Here is a 17,219-nt window from a genome sequence, read left to right on the forward strand (position 1 = left end):
CAATTTTGTCTACTTGTGTGCATAGGGTGGAACTCACATGACACAATTATCCCGATGAGATCCTGGTATACCTCCTCCTATTTTAGAGCATGACGAGGTTACTTGACATGTTCTCCAAGATATGTTAATGTGTAACTGTGTAATGAACCTTATATTGACGCTTCATTGAATCTATTTCGCCATCTTGTCATTGATATATATTATTCTTATTATATCCTGTTGTTATGTGTGTGGCGATTCGACTATGTTTCATGTCGTGAGTTAAAGTGAGATGTTTCTCACTTTTTGTTTCTTGTGTCCATTTTTGTGTGTATGTTGTTACATGTGAGACTTATCACAATGTTGATGATTCTAATGATGAGGCCTAAATCTTGTGTTAATATTTATGCTTTAACAGGATGTGATATTGGGTTTAGTTAGAATTTTCATTGAGTGGTTTCTTTGTGTTTAGGACTTTATGTTAGATTTCATTTTTTAATTGTTATACTTAACATTTGTTTTAGTTTTTTAATTGATGTGATACCATGTGATACCTTTATTCAAGGAGATTTGCAAAACTTTGTTTAATCTGTAAAATTTATTTTCAAGCACCTTTCTGTCTTTGTTATTTTATACACCTATGTTAATGTGTGGGATAGGAGGTGTCACTCATTGGTTAAGTCCTATAAGAGAAAAATGATATTTTCAATGATGACTTCATGCCTATGACATAATCAAATCTTATATTCAATTAAAGAGTACAAGTATCAAATCAGTTAAATTAAATCTTTTGGTAATTAATAATTATCTATACATTTGATTGTGTGTGTATCGAGTAAGAGAGAGAGAGAGAAAAAAGTAATAATTTACTTATTTAAAGAATAAATTTTGGTATATTTATTTTACTTAATAACTTATATTTTATATCAGATTTTAACGATTTAATCGTTGAATTAAAAGTTCTTAATTTATAAATCAAGTCTACAAATTAAAAAAAAAATCATATGATACATTGATATATATATATATATATATATATATATATATATATATATATATATATATTCAAATTCACGTATAAAATACGTTTATAATTATTTATCAATTTGAATTAACAAAACTAAGTATCAAATATTTTTCAAAATTTTTTAAAATTTGTAGACTTGATCTATATATTTAATTTTTTTTAATTTAATAGTTAAATTTTTAAAAATCAACATATACAATGAGTTATTGAATGAAATAAATTAAATAAGAGCAATTATTGAAGTCATTTAATCATTCCTCAAAAAAAAAAAAAATATATATATATATATATATATATATATTACGGTTTGAATTTCTTGTGATTTCCTTTTTGGTTGTACCCAAAAAATGCAGTTTTAATTTTATTAGTTTATTTTGTTAAGATATTGTTTAGCATTTTTTTTATATAAATATACTTGGTGAATACAAAAATAATTATCCACATTCTTAACTTTTTAACTAATGCTCAAATTTACAAATCATAAATAAAACAAGCTATGTCGATTAAATAAAGATTTTACAAATCTCAAGCGTGTAGTTCAACGGTAAGGGTTGATTCACGCTTAAGCAAGGTCAGGAGTTCAAATCCTACCATGTGTATGCAGCCGCGTTACAATGTAGCGAGAAAATAGTCACTGCTATCGGCCTTGGATACTCCAAGGACGAACCACAACAAAAGCTTCAATTTTTTGTAAAAATTTATATATTTTTATCAATAAAACAGTAGTTTATTGATTAAAATAATTTCTCAAGTATTTTTTAATTTATAACTTTATATTAAATTTATCAAACACATGTATAATTCAGGGATTTTTTAGAATACTTATTTAAAAATAAAATAATGAAATGTTAAAATAATAAATAAATTATTTAATACAATATTTATAAATATTTAATACTTTCCCCCAATAATTTATTTAAAAAATATTGGTTATGAAAATCGTAACCCTAACAATATTTGTTACCTAAAATTCAAATTCAACCCTTAACAAATATTAACAAATAACCCAACTAATTAATGGTTGGTAGGCAACTGTTTTCTTGAATAATTTGATCAATAATGGAATAGATGGCTGATGTTGATGTTTCAAATGAATCTAATTTTATACCCAAAATCAATTCTTCTGTTCCCTTTCTTTTAAACATTAGCAATGTCAAACAAAAAGTAAAAATAAAATACAAAATTGCCAATTTATTGAAGTTCATACCATTTAGAGTATGACATAATCAACATAGAGAAAAGTACCCCGTCCTAAGGAATAATCATGCGTACTTTTTAAATAAATAAAAAAATTGTCATGCATACTTTCACAGACATGTATAATTGATAGGGATGTTAATGATTCATTTCATCTTTTTAACCCGAATCGGTCCAAAAATTTCAATATATATATATATATTTTAAGAATCAATTTTGTTTTATTTTAAGAATTAAATCAATTGAGATTATTTCATGTGAGTTTAGAAACCTGTTCAGAATGCCATAAAAGATTTCAAAGCTACAATTAATTTTTAAGAATGTGTTTGGTAGTGAGTTGACAAAAATAATTTAAATTAATTTAAGCTAAAATTTATTTTGAAGTGATGTGATTTGTTTGAAAATTTTTATTATAAAACAAGTTAATAATAAAATTTATTATAATTATTTTTATTCAATACAAAAACTACTAAAAGTTATTTCAATCTATAATAAATTTTGGACTCAATCAATTCTTCAACGTGAAACTAAATATTTGAAGATTTACGTACTATAAATCACGTTAATTAGTATTTTAACGTGATTAAAAAAAATTAATATCAAATCCAATACACACCAAGTATGTGTTTGGATACCTAATGATATAATTAATTTTGAATAATGTGAATTTATATTAATTTGTATATTTGATTATGAGCAAATATAAATTAAAATAACGTGATTTTTGTCTTGATATGACTTTTATTTTTTTATTAATATTGTCTAAAAGTTTATTATCAACCATACTTGATATGACTTTCATTTATGTTAGAATATTGTAATGGTAAATTTTAATAGCAATGGGTCTTTAAAGAACTTGGTTACAAACCATACTTGGATATGGGTGAATCATGTAATTTGAATTAAGAATTCAAGTATTATCTTAATAAAGAAAAAAAATTAAAGAAAACTCTCAAAGTTCATGTGACATTAATATCTGGTTCTTGTAAATTTTATCGATAGAATAGTTTAACGTGAATAATATAATGTAAGAATCATTCTTATTAGGATCATCAAAACAGGTTGGTCCAGCCCGTCTGACCTGGTCCACCTTAATACATTTTTTAAGTGGGTTGGCATGACTTACCAATTTAAATGTTCAAAATTTTCTAATTTAGTATGACCCATCATGGGTTAGCGGACTAGACGGGTTGACCCATCAATCCACCTATTTTTAAAAAATAATTTAAAATAAACTATAATCTAAGATAAAAGTTGTCAAACTAAGCATCATATATACAATATTAAACTTAATTAAAAAAAATGTATAACTTTAAATAATAAAATAATAATAATTTTTTTGTCGTTAGAGTAGTTATCCATCAATATTAAACTTTATTAAAGGCTTAGTAGATAAATATATAGCAATTTTATGTTATTTAACATAAACTTTATCTTCCTGTACTATTAATATATATATATATATATATGAGAAGGATTATAATAACACCGGTGTAACTTTTATTGAGTATTACACCGCTCAATAACTTTATATTAAATGTGAATTTTGTAAATTTAACCGTTAGATTGAAAGTTCATATCTCTTAGATCATATATACAAGATTTTATATCAATCCAAGATGATTTAATACTTCATTCTTATAAAAAAAATTTGACGTAATATATTCATTTCAAAATATATTAAAATATGAATAATTTGATCACCTTCAAATTGTTCAATTTTAACGAAATTTGATATACACATATAAAGTGATATAAACTTTCAATCCAACGGTTGGATTTACAAAATTCATATTTAATATAAAGTTATTGAGTGGTGTAACACTTGATAAAAGTTACACCAGTGTAATTATAACCCCATATATATATATATATATATATATATATATATATATATATATATATGACATGATGTGCTATGTGAAAATAAATGTCTTGAAATTTGAACCCTTAACCCTGAATAATTTTTTCATATATAAATAAAAAAATTAATTAAAACCTAAATTAGAGATATATTTACTATTACTAAATAAAATGATGACATACATAATTAATAATAGTATAATTGGTGAATTAACAAACAATAATATTATTTATCAATAATGAAATGTATTTTTATGTCGCATATTTGTAATTCAAATTCACGATCTTGTGATAAAAGCATATTAATAATATATTTAAAAACTAAATTGAGAATGGTGATTGGAAAGATAATATAATTAATTTAGGTTAATGGAAAGGAAGGAAGAAAGGTGAAGTATGAAAAGGGTTATTTAATATTTAGAGAATAATTGAATGTAATAGTTGATGATGATTTTGGAAGGGGCAACGGATTAGGCATAGGCAGGAGAAAGTAGGTAAGAGATTGGGTCCTACAGCCCTACAGCTGCATGCCTCTCTTTTGTTTTGTTTTGGGTTCTTTCTTCGCATTTTGCAATTCTTGCAGACCTCACCCTTTCCATTACTGCACACTTTCTGCCAATTTACCCTTCTGCCCTTCCATGCCACATGCATGAGTGAGGAGTCAAGGTTGAAGATTCGGTGGTGCCAAGGATGAGATGAGCTTGTTGTGGATATTCCATAGGAATTTCTCTCCCTTATTCATCCCATTTTCTATTTATATAAATTATCTATTCATTATGTTAATAGTTAATCTCCATCAGTAAAATCCCTTTTTTTTAATCAATTTTTTTATACATAAAATCAAAATTCAAGACTTTAATTTAAAAAAAAAAATTTAATATACACCTGGTATTTATTCATGTCACAAAAATTTTGGGAAAAAATACATTTTCTCAAAGTTCACCATTTTTTTAATAATTTTTTTACAAAATAATAGTACATAGGAGGTAACAACTAAGTTTTGTAAAATAAAAAAATTAAGATAAGTTATTATCATGTATTTGAAGTTTATAATTATGATTTTTACAATCTTTTCTCTTAAAATTAATTTACTATATGATAATAGAATCATTTTATTATATTTAAATAAAACTATATACTTTATGAATGCTTTTAATAAATCTATTTACATAAAATATTATTCTAATTTTGATTAATCATAACGACAAACGATTATGCATGTAATTGACATTAAAATAATACAATTTTTATAAGTTACTTTAAACACACTTCAAATCTAGCACTCTAGAAAATGATGTTTTTGTCGATAATTCAATTATATATATATATTTGTTGAGCAAAAAAATTATATATATTGTTCGCCATCAATAATTCTCGCGGAAGATTATTTCCTCTTCACCATTTTTGTTACATGTAAGATTGTTACCGCGATGATCATTCGTTGAAAACTCACGTGTTATAAAGTGTGTCACCATAAAAAGGTATAAATTTATAAATAATGTTTGCTTTCGTAGTATTCCAATAACGACTTGATGGTGTCACGTAGATATAAGATATGTATATCATATCTTCCCACTTCATAGATTATTTTCTTCTAAATCTCCCTTTTATTCCTTTTTCACCATATAACGGAAACATTCCTTGCTAGTTACACAAGGTTGACAAAAATAATGTTATGTGTGTAGAGTGTAGTTGAAGAAATCTGGATTACGAGTTTCTGTCATCCCATTTAAAGTGTCTCCTTTGAGTCTAAGGGCTACTAGCCTATTCGTGAGTAATTTGTGCGTAAAACATTCTTTGAAGTTTGAACAAATATCACGTAGGTAATTCTTTAACTAATTAATATCACATAGGCTATCCTTTAATATACGTATGCACGACCTTTGAAATTTGAGGCATATCCCTCGGGGCCTGATTTATAATATGTAAGTTATATTGTCTTATTATAGCTTTTTAAGATAAGAAAAGAAATACCATGTTGATAAATACTACAGTCTACTATCAGACATAAATTATCACACACAGAGGTAGCTAGGTTAGTAAAATAAAATAAAATAAAAAAGAGAGAGAGAATTTTTCTCAGGTATGGGGAGATCAATGATTAAACTAACGTGTGATATTAAAAGCAACGAATAAGTCCAAGTTTGCAAATGAAGACTTTATGATCTAGGCTACAAAGCATAAAGCTGTTCATTAATTTACCGATTGCATAATTGGTTAGCCAGAGTGATCTGGATTTGTCATTACTTTTTGTCTAAGAAAACAGCTAATAATGATGATAGGACCCGAAAGGTAAAGTCAAAACTTGGGTAGGCAAAGTAATTGGCCGTTCTAAAGCCAAAAGATGAATGCTTCAAACCATTATGCAACTTTCTATATCAAAACCCATTTGTCTTGCACTTGTCCCTGTGTTTTGGTTAATTGTCAACATTAACCACCAAAGCCTGCCAAATAGGAGCAATAATAAGGTGCACCTATAATGCTTCAGCCTCAACACCATGCCAAATACTCTACACCAACGCCATCTCAGTTTCATTCTTTCAACATAACAAAATTTCACCCTAGATTCGTACCATGCTTTTTTTAATTATCTTTTTATGCGTTTTAAATGCATTTTAAAATGAAAAGAAACAGTCCTTTTTTCATTTTTATTACTCATAAGCACGTAAATTTAATTAAAATAGCATGAAAATTTGATGTAGCGACTAGATGTCCTGTATTCGAATGTTATATGAATATGTTCTATTTAATAGAAAATTCGTATTTAATCTCCATCATATACATAACTCAAAAGATTAAAAAATAACTTGACTAAAAAGAAAATTTAATCAAGATACATCATTAATATTTTTATATTATCATCTAATAATAGTTTTTTAACCATCTATCTCTATCTCCTTTTTAATATAGAAAAAACACATATATTAATCATTATGAATGATAAAATTTTCTTCTTAAATATTTAACACACAATTGTATCAATTCGGTCTTTGAAAACTTAAAATAAATTATACATTTATCTCACAATTTTTATGAACAGTCACATTATAGTTTCAACAACAGAAATAAAAATTACATCATACATTTATTTTCTCTTGGATCTCATTCACCATATTTTTCGTCTCTGTCACTCAAAATGTGGTGGATGTTGATTAATATTCATAACGAAATTGTATAAAAAAAAAATGATGATGATGATGGTCAGTTATAATTATAATAACTGTATGAGCAGTTGGTCTTGAAGATATTGAGATACAAATACTGGTATTTTGGCCTCTTAAATCCGTACCAGTAACTGTGTGAAAGTACTAAAATGTTTGGAGAATCTCCGTAGACAAGAAATATGATGGTGAAAGTGAAGAAAGAAAATGTGGAGGAAAGGGGGTAACAGGAAATTAAATTTGTGTGATGATGAAAAGGTGATTAAGGAGAGAGAGAGAGAGGGATAGGTGTGAGATTTGGTGAAGTAGAAGGGGACAGAATAGACATCCGCCCGGAAATACAGGGATACCGTACAGTCTTAAATACCTTATATTCAGTCTGTGATATTTTATTGGTCTTTAACCTCACAAAGTGAGTCACTAGCACTACTACAGTCTTTCTTCTTCTAGCTTTCTCTCTCTGCCACACATCACACCCAACAACACTCTCAGCATTGCAGCAACTGCACCACTGCTCCTGCCCTCCTACCAGACCACCAAACACAAGCACACATTTTTAAATTTCAATAAGCAAAAAAAAATCCCATTTTTATAAGACCCCAACTTAAATCTGAGTGAAAGCTTGATTTGATGCTACCCCAAAATACACACACATGACACACCCCTTCCCCTCCCCTCCCAGCCAAAACATAAAGTAAAAGAAAAGAACCCCCAAAAAGAAAAAACAGCAGAGAGAGTGATATCTCATACTCATAGAGGGTAGAGAGAGAAAGAGGGTGTCTTTCTTTTTGGAGTATTGGGTCACAGCCTCTTTTAGCAATGCCAAAGTTACTCAACAACACCTCACGCTCTCTAAAAATGCATGAAGCCACTCCTTCAAATCCTCCACACTTGCTCTCCTTCGCTCGTTAGCATTGCAAACGCCACTCTCTTGCTATGGGGCTCATCGATCTGAACACCACTGAGGATGATGAAACTCCATTGTCTTCTTCTGCTTCATCCTCTTCTTCTTCTTCTCATCACTCGGGCATAAGCACTTCTGCTTCCACCGTCGTTCCTCCTCCTTCCGTCTGCTTGGAGCTGTTGCACGCCTGTGCGGGCCCTTTGATCTCTCTCCCCAAGAAAGGAACCGTTGTTGTCTACTTGCCACAGGGACACTTCGACCATGCTCAGGATTTTCCGGTCACTGCTTACAATATCCCACCCCATGTGTTCTGTCGTGTTCTTGATGTCAAGCTCCATGTGAGTGTGCTTCGCTTCTTCACCTTTTTTCCTTTCATCGGACAAAACAAAACCAATGTGTCGGTCGGTTCGGGATTTTCTCTCTCTTTTTTTCACTTCTAAAAATTTGGTTTCTTTATGGGGTTTTGTATCTGGGTTTTTTTGTTTGTCTGCTTGCTGAGGTAATTCATCATTTCTTTTCAACTTTAACAATTTATGAATGGGGTGGTCTGTTTTGGATTTTACATGAAATTCTAATTAAAAAAAAATTGTGCTTTTTTTTTTCCTGGGCAGGCAGAGGAAGGGAGCGACGAAGTGTATTGCCAAGTTTTGTTGGTTCCTGAAAGTGAGGTGAGGTTTGTCTATGATATTGATATTAATATTGATCTTTGGTTCAGTTTAGGTTTGGGGGAAGCTGGTAGAAAGAAAAATATCTCAAGTCTCAACCTGTTAGTGTCTTAGTTTTAGGGGTCTAATAAAAATAATGAATTTGTTTGATTGAGCAGAATGTCATGGCTTCAATAATCAAGGGAGTTTTGTTTTCTTTTTATACCCGTGTTACTAGCCCTTTCATTATGCTGTTATCTGAGATAAATAGATGCAAAGAACAGTTTCTCATTGTTATTTTATTATAGTAATGAAAAGGAGAGAAAAGATGGGGTACTAAGTGAATGGAGTGTCTTTATTTGCTGATTTTAATTTTGCTTGAACTTGTACTTTATTATAGCAAGTGGAGCAAAGCTTGAGGGAAGGGGAAATTGATGCTGACGGGGAAGACGGGGATACTGAAGCTATGGTGAAGTCAACAACTCCCCATATGTTCTGCAAGACTCTCACGGCTTCAGACACCAGCACTCACGGTGGATTCTCAGTGCCTCGTCGAGCAGCTGAAGATTGCTTTCCACCCCTGGTAAATATGAATTATGAAGCATTGATTTTTGTCCGAGGGATCTCCTTCAAGTGTTTCACTAACTTTTCTTATTTGATTTATCCTGCTTTGAGATGTTAAATGCATGTCCGTCTTTTATACATGTTTTGAAATATGTCTATGGCCGTGATATCAAGTTCTTGAAATTAGTCTATATTACTTTTAGGATTATAGTCAACAGAGACCTTCACAGGAGCTGGTGGCAAAGGATCTTCATGGCCTGGAATGGAGGTTTCGACATATATACAGGGGTATGTCATGGGTTACATTTATGTATTTATGTACTAGTTAGTACATATTCAGTTGACTAGGGGTTTTAAATTTTTCTCTTTACGTGAGTGAGCAGGCCAGCCACGGAGGCATTTGCTCACAACTGGGTGGAGTGCGTTTGTGAACAAAAAGAAGCTTGTTTCTGGAGATGCTGTGTTGTTTCTTAGGTATCATTACCTCAATTGCTATCTAATATATTATGAACTAGTATTTGTACTTATGACTAACATTTTATAACTTAAATCAGGGGTGACGATGGAGTACTGAGGTTAGGAATTCGTAGGGCAGCTCAGTTGAAAAGTGCTTGTTCCTTTGCAGTTCCCTCTGGTCAGCAATTGAATCCTGCAACTCTCATGGATGTTGTTAGTGCTTTATCTACAAGATGTGCATTTAGTGTTTGCTACAATCCAAGGTATCTTTCTCTCAATTCATTTTCACTTTCCTCAAGAGTTAGTGAAGGCAATTTGTAAATATCTCAGTTTCTTTGTACACCATTGTGGAGTGTTGAATGTTGGGATTGAGATTCTAAAAGATCTTTCACTATAATGGGTTTGTTGGGAAAACTTCTCTTGAAGCACTTTTTGGAGGGATAAATAGAAAGGTAAAATGAAAAAAGCTTCATGAGTTAAAATTAGCTAGTGCATAAGCTAATTTACAGGAGCTTTCTCGTATTAGTTTTTCCAAAATAATTTTTTTTTAACTTATGTATAAGCTAATTTTAGCAAATAGAGAAGCTTATTTTGATTTTTCTTCTTATTCTCTCATAGAAGTATTATTGGAGAAGTTTATTCAAATTGACCGAATATCTAAATTGGAGAATTTGCCATTTCACCTAAGCTCTTCTATTTTAAGGTGCTAGACACGAGATTTGGCTAAATAGAAGAAAGCAAATTTCATTAAAGCTCCTAGATTCTTCCTATTAGTTATTGAATATTTTAATGCCTTCTAAATTTCCATTTGATTTGCATGCTTTGTATGTTTTAATAAGATTATAGTGAACTAGGATCGGACTAATGATGAGGGCTTTGATGTAGATGTATGAGAATTTAGGTTTGATTCCCATTGCTATCATTGTTCACAAAAAATATAAAATATTAAAGATAGATAAAAAGGAAAAGTCAAACTAACAGTTCACTAATTCCATGCACTGAAAGTGTTTTTGTTGGAAGCTATTCTTTATGAATGTCATTTATTGCTAATCTTTATTGTTATTGCTTTGGTCACTCTTTTTGTTTTCTTTCGTGCTACCCATAGTATGTAGTGTTATATATTTCACTGTTCCTTTGTAGGGTCAGCTCTTCGGAGTTCATCATACCCGTTCAAAAATTCTTGAAGAGCCTCGATTGTTCTTATTCAGTTGGAATGAGGTTCAGGATGCGTTTTGAATCTGAAGATGCGGCAGAGCGAAGGTTTGTCAAATATCATGCTTGTTCATGCACACATTGAATGCTTATCAATTACTGATCTTGGTCTAACTTCTATTTGGGCAGATTCACTGGATTAATTGCTGGAATTAGTGACGTTGATCCTGTTAGATGGCCCGGATCAAAATGGAAATGCCTACTGGTATGTCAACTTTGGCCCTTTTAACTTTTGTAATATTATTGTTCATGTGCGTGAGATTGTGTGTTGCAAGCTGTAAGGCTTGATGCTGTAATGTTTATGATCAATCCTCAGCTCATTATGAAAGATACAATCTATACTCGTCTTGGGATTTGCAGCTCATGATTTTCTAGATTATGTTAGTTCTACACTTCTACATTATTGTGCTTTTCACATTGGTTTTGGATGTAAAAGTAACTGGGTAGAAGGAATACTACATATAACTGCTTTTTTCTCATTATAACCAACAAATTTCTTATCTTTTTTTGGCACATTTTTTGAATAAACCAAGTCCTTTATTATTCCATATATCTTTATTTGACAATATATTTTTTATTGATGAATATGTACACCTTTCTTTGGTTTCCATCTGCTTCAAATTCACCTAACTCCAATAATTCACTAGAAATAATTCCATAATCGGGTTTATCAACTCTGAAGAATGTATGAACTATGAACTTCCATGGATCTTCCTTTGAGCATACTAGTCTTGAATCAAAGGAAAACCCCTATGAAAGAAATATGCATTTAGATTTTTTTAAATAACTCATGGGCTTATCAGTAGTATTCCCCACCCGTTTGTTGTGTAGCCAATAATTTAGGCTACCTGCTTGACAATTATCATTTTGAAACAATTATCATAGTTCATCTCATTCTTTTCAGCCATAATCCATTATTTATGGTTTGTAAAATTTCATTAGTGCGTTATTCAACTAAAATATGAACTTATAGATTAAGGTGTCATCCCACCTTACCTGATGGAAGCTTAGTGCACAAATGATTATTTTAGTTCTTTAGATTGTTATTTTTGCATTAGTTTCGTGCATACCTTTGTTTTGCATGTCAACTTGTTAAACTTGTATTCATTCATAATGGACACAGCGTTTCTTGTATGTGATTACCCTTTTATCGATTATGATTTGTTATGAGATGTCACTTCTATTGTACTATACAATTGATTTCAGCCATGTGTTCTTAATCTTCTATACAGGTAAGGTGGGATGACATAGAAGCAGCTAGGCACAATAGGCTTTCCCCATGGGAAATTGAGCCATCTAGTTCTGCTTCAAGTTCCAGTAACTTGATGGCTGCTGGTTTGAAGAGGACCAGGATTGGAATGACTTCAGCAAAGCTGGAATTTCCCGCTCCCAGTAAGTTACTAAGAGCTTGTTTGGTCCAGCTTATCTAAAAACACTTATAGGAGAGAAAACTAAAAAGAAAAATTGAACTAAGTTTTCCTATAAGCTAAAATTAACTTTTATTTGAGTTAAAAATAAGATCTTAGAGAAGCTAATAGGAGAGTTTTTACAAATTAACTTATGCAATAACTACTTTTAATTTATACAAAAAATTATTTCATTTTTCTTTTATATTTTTTTTTCTCTTAGAAGTGTTTTTGGAGAAATTCCACTAAATAGGCTCTAAACTTTTTCTTTTAGTTAAAAAAGAGAAATATATTTGAGCCATGCTTTCCCCATCCAATAACATTGATAATGTTGCTAATGACAGATGGGATTGGAACATCAGACTTTGGGGAATCATTAAGGTTCCGGAAGGTCTTGCAAGGTCAAGAAATTATGGGTGTTAACACTCCCTTCGATGGTATTAATGCTCAGAGTCCTCGGATATATGAGTTAGGGAGGTGCTATCCTGGTTCAAACTGTTCTGGGATTCCTGCAATGGGAAACATCAGAATGCCACCTCCGGCATCTGATTTTTCCGGCAATGGCATAGGCTTTAGTGAATCTTTCCGGTTCCAGAAGGTCTTGCAAGGTCAAGAAATTCTTCCAAGTCAACCATATGGAAGAGCCTTGTCGATCGAGGAGGCTCGAGCTAATGGTCGTTTTGGACTTTATGATGGTTATCAAATGCTCAACTCCAGAAATGGATGGTCTGCTGCACAGATGCATGACAATGCTCCACATCTGCATGCATCTGTTACACCTTCTCAAGTGTCATCTCCATCATCGGTGTTAATGTTCCAGCAAGCAGTTAATCCGGTTTCAAACTGTGATTATAGTAACAAACGCAATAAGGAAATGGAAGGTAGAGTCCATTACAAAGGTGGTTTATACACATCTGAAGTGAAAGGTAGAACATTTGCATCAGCTCAGGAAAGTGCAATTCCTTTTGGTATGTTTGATGTTCATAATCAGTTGGGAAGTTCACGGTCACACGAATCAGTTTCGGCACTGAGAAACAGTCAAGAGTTGGTTTCCTCATGTAAGAGTAGCTGTAGGCTGTTTGGTTTTTCACTGACTGAGGACACACATGGTACAAATAAAGCGGCTGAGTCCTCTACCATCACTTGTCCATTGAATCCTGGACCTTCCTTTACTAGACTTGTTGAAGATGAGTTCCATTCTGGCGGTTGGAAGTAACTGCACCTAAGTAAGCAATCTTTGTATCTTGTGTTTAACATGAAGTCTATTTAGATACAAGTTAAAAAGGCTTTTACGAGTTTTTTTTATAGGAAAAAACTCTTTATTTTCAATAGAGAAACTCTTACAAATTCTTTTAAACTTGTGTCAAAATAGGCTTCAGAATGATTTACTTGTTCATCTCATGTTTCACACTGATTGTGGATAATGTTACTATTGTTTGCAGGGTGTGTTGCAATATTAAGCTTAGAATCATGATGTTTGCTAGCTACATGACACACTTGAATGAGATAAGCTGAAGAATGGGTCCATTGTTTGCTCTGGTTAGATGTATGTGCTTTGCTTTGCTAATATGTCTTTGGATTTCAGTAATGAGGAAAGTTGTTATTATTAGCCATATTTGGTTAATTTTATCTTAAGTTGGCTATGACCAAGTTGAAATGCTTGTGTATTAATGGTTTGCGAATATGCACTGGCCTGTACGAGATGCATAAAAACTATTGCGGTAATCCAATGCATCTTTATCCAACTCTTGGTAGAATCATGGTAGATCTGCTGCAGATTCGGCTATAAATTACGAATCACACAAAGTACATAAACTACAATGATGAGATTGCTACATGTATAGCTTGATGCGGCGTCTATTTAATTTTAAGGATAAATCATGCACAATTTTTATCTGAAGGGTACGATAAGTTAATTGGAATCACATGCAGGGTTTTTTACGGTATATAATTGATAAAATCACCATGGTCTACCTAGTGGTACTTGTTCGGGTAGTATTGATAGGATTGAGTTTGAATCTTCTCATAGTTGTAATTTCTACTAATAAAAAAACATAATTGATCATTATATATTTTTTTATGTTTGAAAAATCTTTTATTCTTTCTTCTCTATGATCTATTGCATGAAAATATATATATATATATATATATATATATATATATATATATATTTTTTTTTTTTTTTTTTTTTTTGAGGTAGATATATTTTTTTAATAATTATATTATTGATGTAAAATATCTAATGATTTTGTTTAGGACTAATCTTTCTCTGGAAATATTAATAAGAGTTTTTCTTTTGATTACATTTGTTTTCATACATAAAATTAATATTTTGATATAAATGAAAAAAATGAATATATTTATTAAAAGAAAAAATAATGTTATAACTTGGATAAACAACTAAAACGTAACTTTCATAATTGCTAGTATATTAAGAAAAAAAATTAATAAAATTGTGGAAGCGCTCTCTACATATATATATATATATATATATAAAAGGAAGAATTTATTTATTTTAGAAATAAGTTTATCTAAATTTATTTTATTTAATAAATTGTGTTATATATTAAATTTTAACGATAAAACTGTTAAATTTAAAATTTTTAGTACATAAATCAAATGTAAATTTTAAAAATAATTATACATTTAATCTAAGTATTAAAAACTTTAAATTTAACCGTTAGATCATTAAAATTTAATGTGAAACACGAGTTATTAAATGAAGTAAGTTTAGATAGATTTATTATTGGAGTAAATAGACCTCTCTTTTTTTTTTTTTTCTCTCTTTATATATATACATACATATATATATATATATATATATATATATATATATATATATATATATATATATATATATATATATATATATATAACAGACATTATCAGATATTGATAGGAGAAAATTTTGAAATAATATAAGTAGAACAAGAAATTACATTTAGAAATTTTCAAGTGTGTTTGTTACAACCTAACAAAATTATCTTAAATTATTGATTAAAAAATGACGTGTTATTCTTAGAAAATCATGTTAACCTATTAGCCATTTGATGTGATGTAGTGTTAGTTTATTTAAATCATTTATTTCTTCAAAATATAAAGTTGACATATTCAAATAAATATAATTATTATTATAGCCGTTTTGGATTTTTACTACAATATTTTATCATTATATATTATTTATCCTATTTTAAGACCTAGTGTTGTCATCTATTTAGACTCATTGAGTTATTTAAAAGTCTGAGAATTTATATAGAGGCAGGTTCATTAGTTTTTTGTTTTGGATATAGGGTAGGCTTATTACTTTAGTTAAAAGTTTCATATTGCAATGTAAGTCTTCAACTTTCTCAATCAAGTCCAACCTTTAAGAACAAATTTTTTTGTCAAATAAATAGATCAAATTTAATTATCATGTTTAATAAATTGGTTAAACTCAATTGATACCTAGCACTTCTAAAGTGCAACCAATGAGACGAACCAACCAAACACATAGTTATAGTTTTGTTTGCTTGAAGATAAGGTTGACTCCAATAAGATACAGTTGTTGACGTCAACTCGCTTTACTTCTTGTGAGAGTGTTCTTTTAAGTTACCTTGAATTTTATGGACTCAAAAAGAAAAGAAAGTGAAGATAACAATTATGATCGAAAACAATGAAGCAGCCCAACATCTCTAATTGCCCTCTTATCGTACATGTAAGTAATGTAACCATAAACTGAATAGTGTACGATTAAAATGACATGCATAACTTTCGGTTGGAAGTTGCCACCATGTGTCATTAATGTTGCAGTCATATCCTTTTTTTCCTCATATGTGTTTACATGTTTTATTACTAGTAAAAAAGTTAGGATAAATATTGCTAAGTGGCTACATTAATTAATGAATAAAAAAATAATAATAATTAAGTATTTATTGTCTTCAAAATATAGAAAGTATTTAATGCCTTTTTAAAAGTAATTAAAGCAATTTAATAGGATGTATTAAATGTTTTTATTCAATAAGAACACTTGTTAACAAAACTTTCATGAGTTAAGAAGACATTCAGAGTAGTATATACTGTAATTTTTTGTGAAAACAAGATATTATTGAAATTTGATTCATATTATTAAATCTTTTTAAGAGTTCAAGTAACTTAAAAAGATATTTGGTGGAACTTTGTATAACATACATATAAAATACCAGTAATAGTCATATTTTTTACTCTCTACTTTTTTACAACACTCCATGCATTATTAAGACTTAAGAGAGATAGAAAGAGAAGAGAGGTGTGATAAGGTGATTAATTAAAGTCAAAGATAAAGAAATTATAAAATAAAAAAAATGAATAAGAATAGTATTATTTATTTTGCGTGTTTAAAAAAATTGTGAAAAATGAGTAAGCATAGAATTATTTTTGTGTATATGTATGTGTGTACATGTGTAGCTATGCATTTTTGTATATGCGCGTTTGTATTTGTGTGTACGGGTGTGTGTTTGCATGTGTATGTGTGGTGAAATTTCTTTAAAGAGGATATGATTGTGACATTTTTGTTAGAGAAAGTATGAATTGTGACATTTTTTTTAGAGAAAACATGATTGTAACATTTATTTATTGGCTTAAATATATTTTGAATCTCTCAAATTTAGGATAAATTTATTTTTGACTTCTAAAATTTAAAATTATTTTTTTTAGTTTATGTTATTTTCAAACATTTTGTTTTAATCCCTCACCAATAAAATATATGAAAATGACAGATTGAAACAGTTATATAATATTTGTTAACTTTAATGTTATGTTTTCATTAACAAAAACACCAATAAGTAGATT

At 29.7% G+C, this 17,219-nt stretch overlaps 1 protein-coding gene across 1 annotated transcript; it reads left to right on the plus strand.

Annotated features, from left to right (window-relative positions):
* The first annotated feature begins 7,618 nt into the window (after window positions 1-7,618).
* On the plus strand, window positions 7,619-14,158 carry LOC109811534 (auxin response factor 3). The gene is made up of 11 exons (XM_020375297.3): window positions 7,619-8,469; window positions 8,743-8,799; window positions 9,176-9,358; window positions 9,543-9,627; window positions 9,723-9,813; window positions 9,894-10,058; window positions 10,936-11,055; window positions 11,137-11,212; window positions 12,240-12,399; window positions 12,758-13,639; window positions 13,856-14,158. Exons 1-10 carry the CDS (start codon window positions 8,164-8,166, stop codon window positions 13,627-13,629), a joined length of 2,115 nt encoding a protein of 704 aa, XP_020230886.1. The 5' UTR covers window positions 7,619-8,163; the 3' UTR covers window positions 13,630-13,639; window positions 13,856-14,158.
* Window positions 14,159-17,219: the final 3,061 nt, after the last annotated feature.

The sequence above is a fragment of the Cajanus cajan genome, chromosome 1 (assembly GCF_000230855.2).
Source record: "Cajanus cajan strain Asha chromosome 1, NIPB_CcT2T_4, whole genome shotgun sequence".
Lineage (NCBI taxonomy): Eukaryota > Viridiplantae > Streptophyta > Magnoliopsida > Fabales > Fabaceae > Cajanus > Cajanus cajan.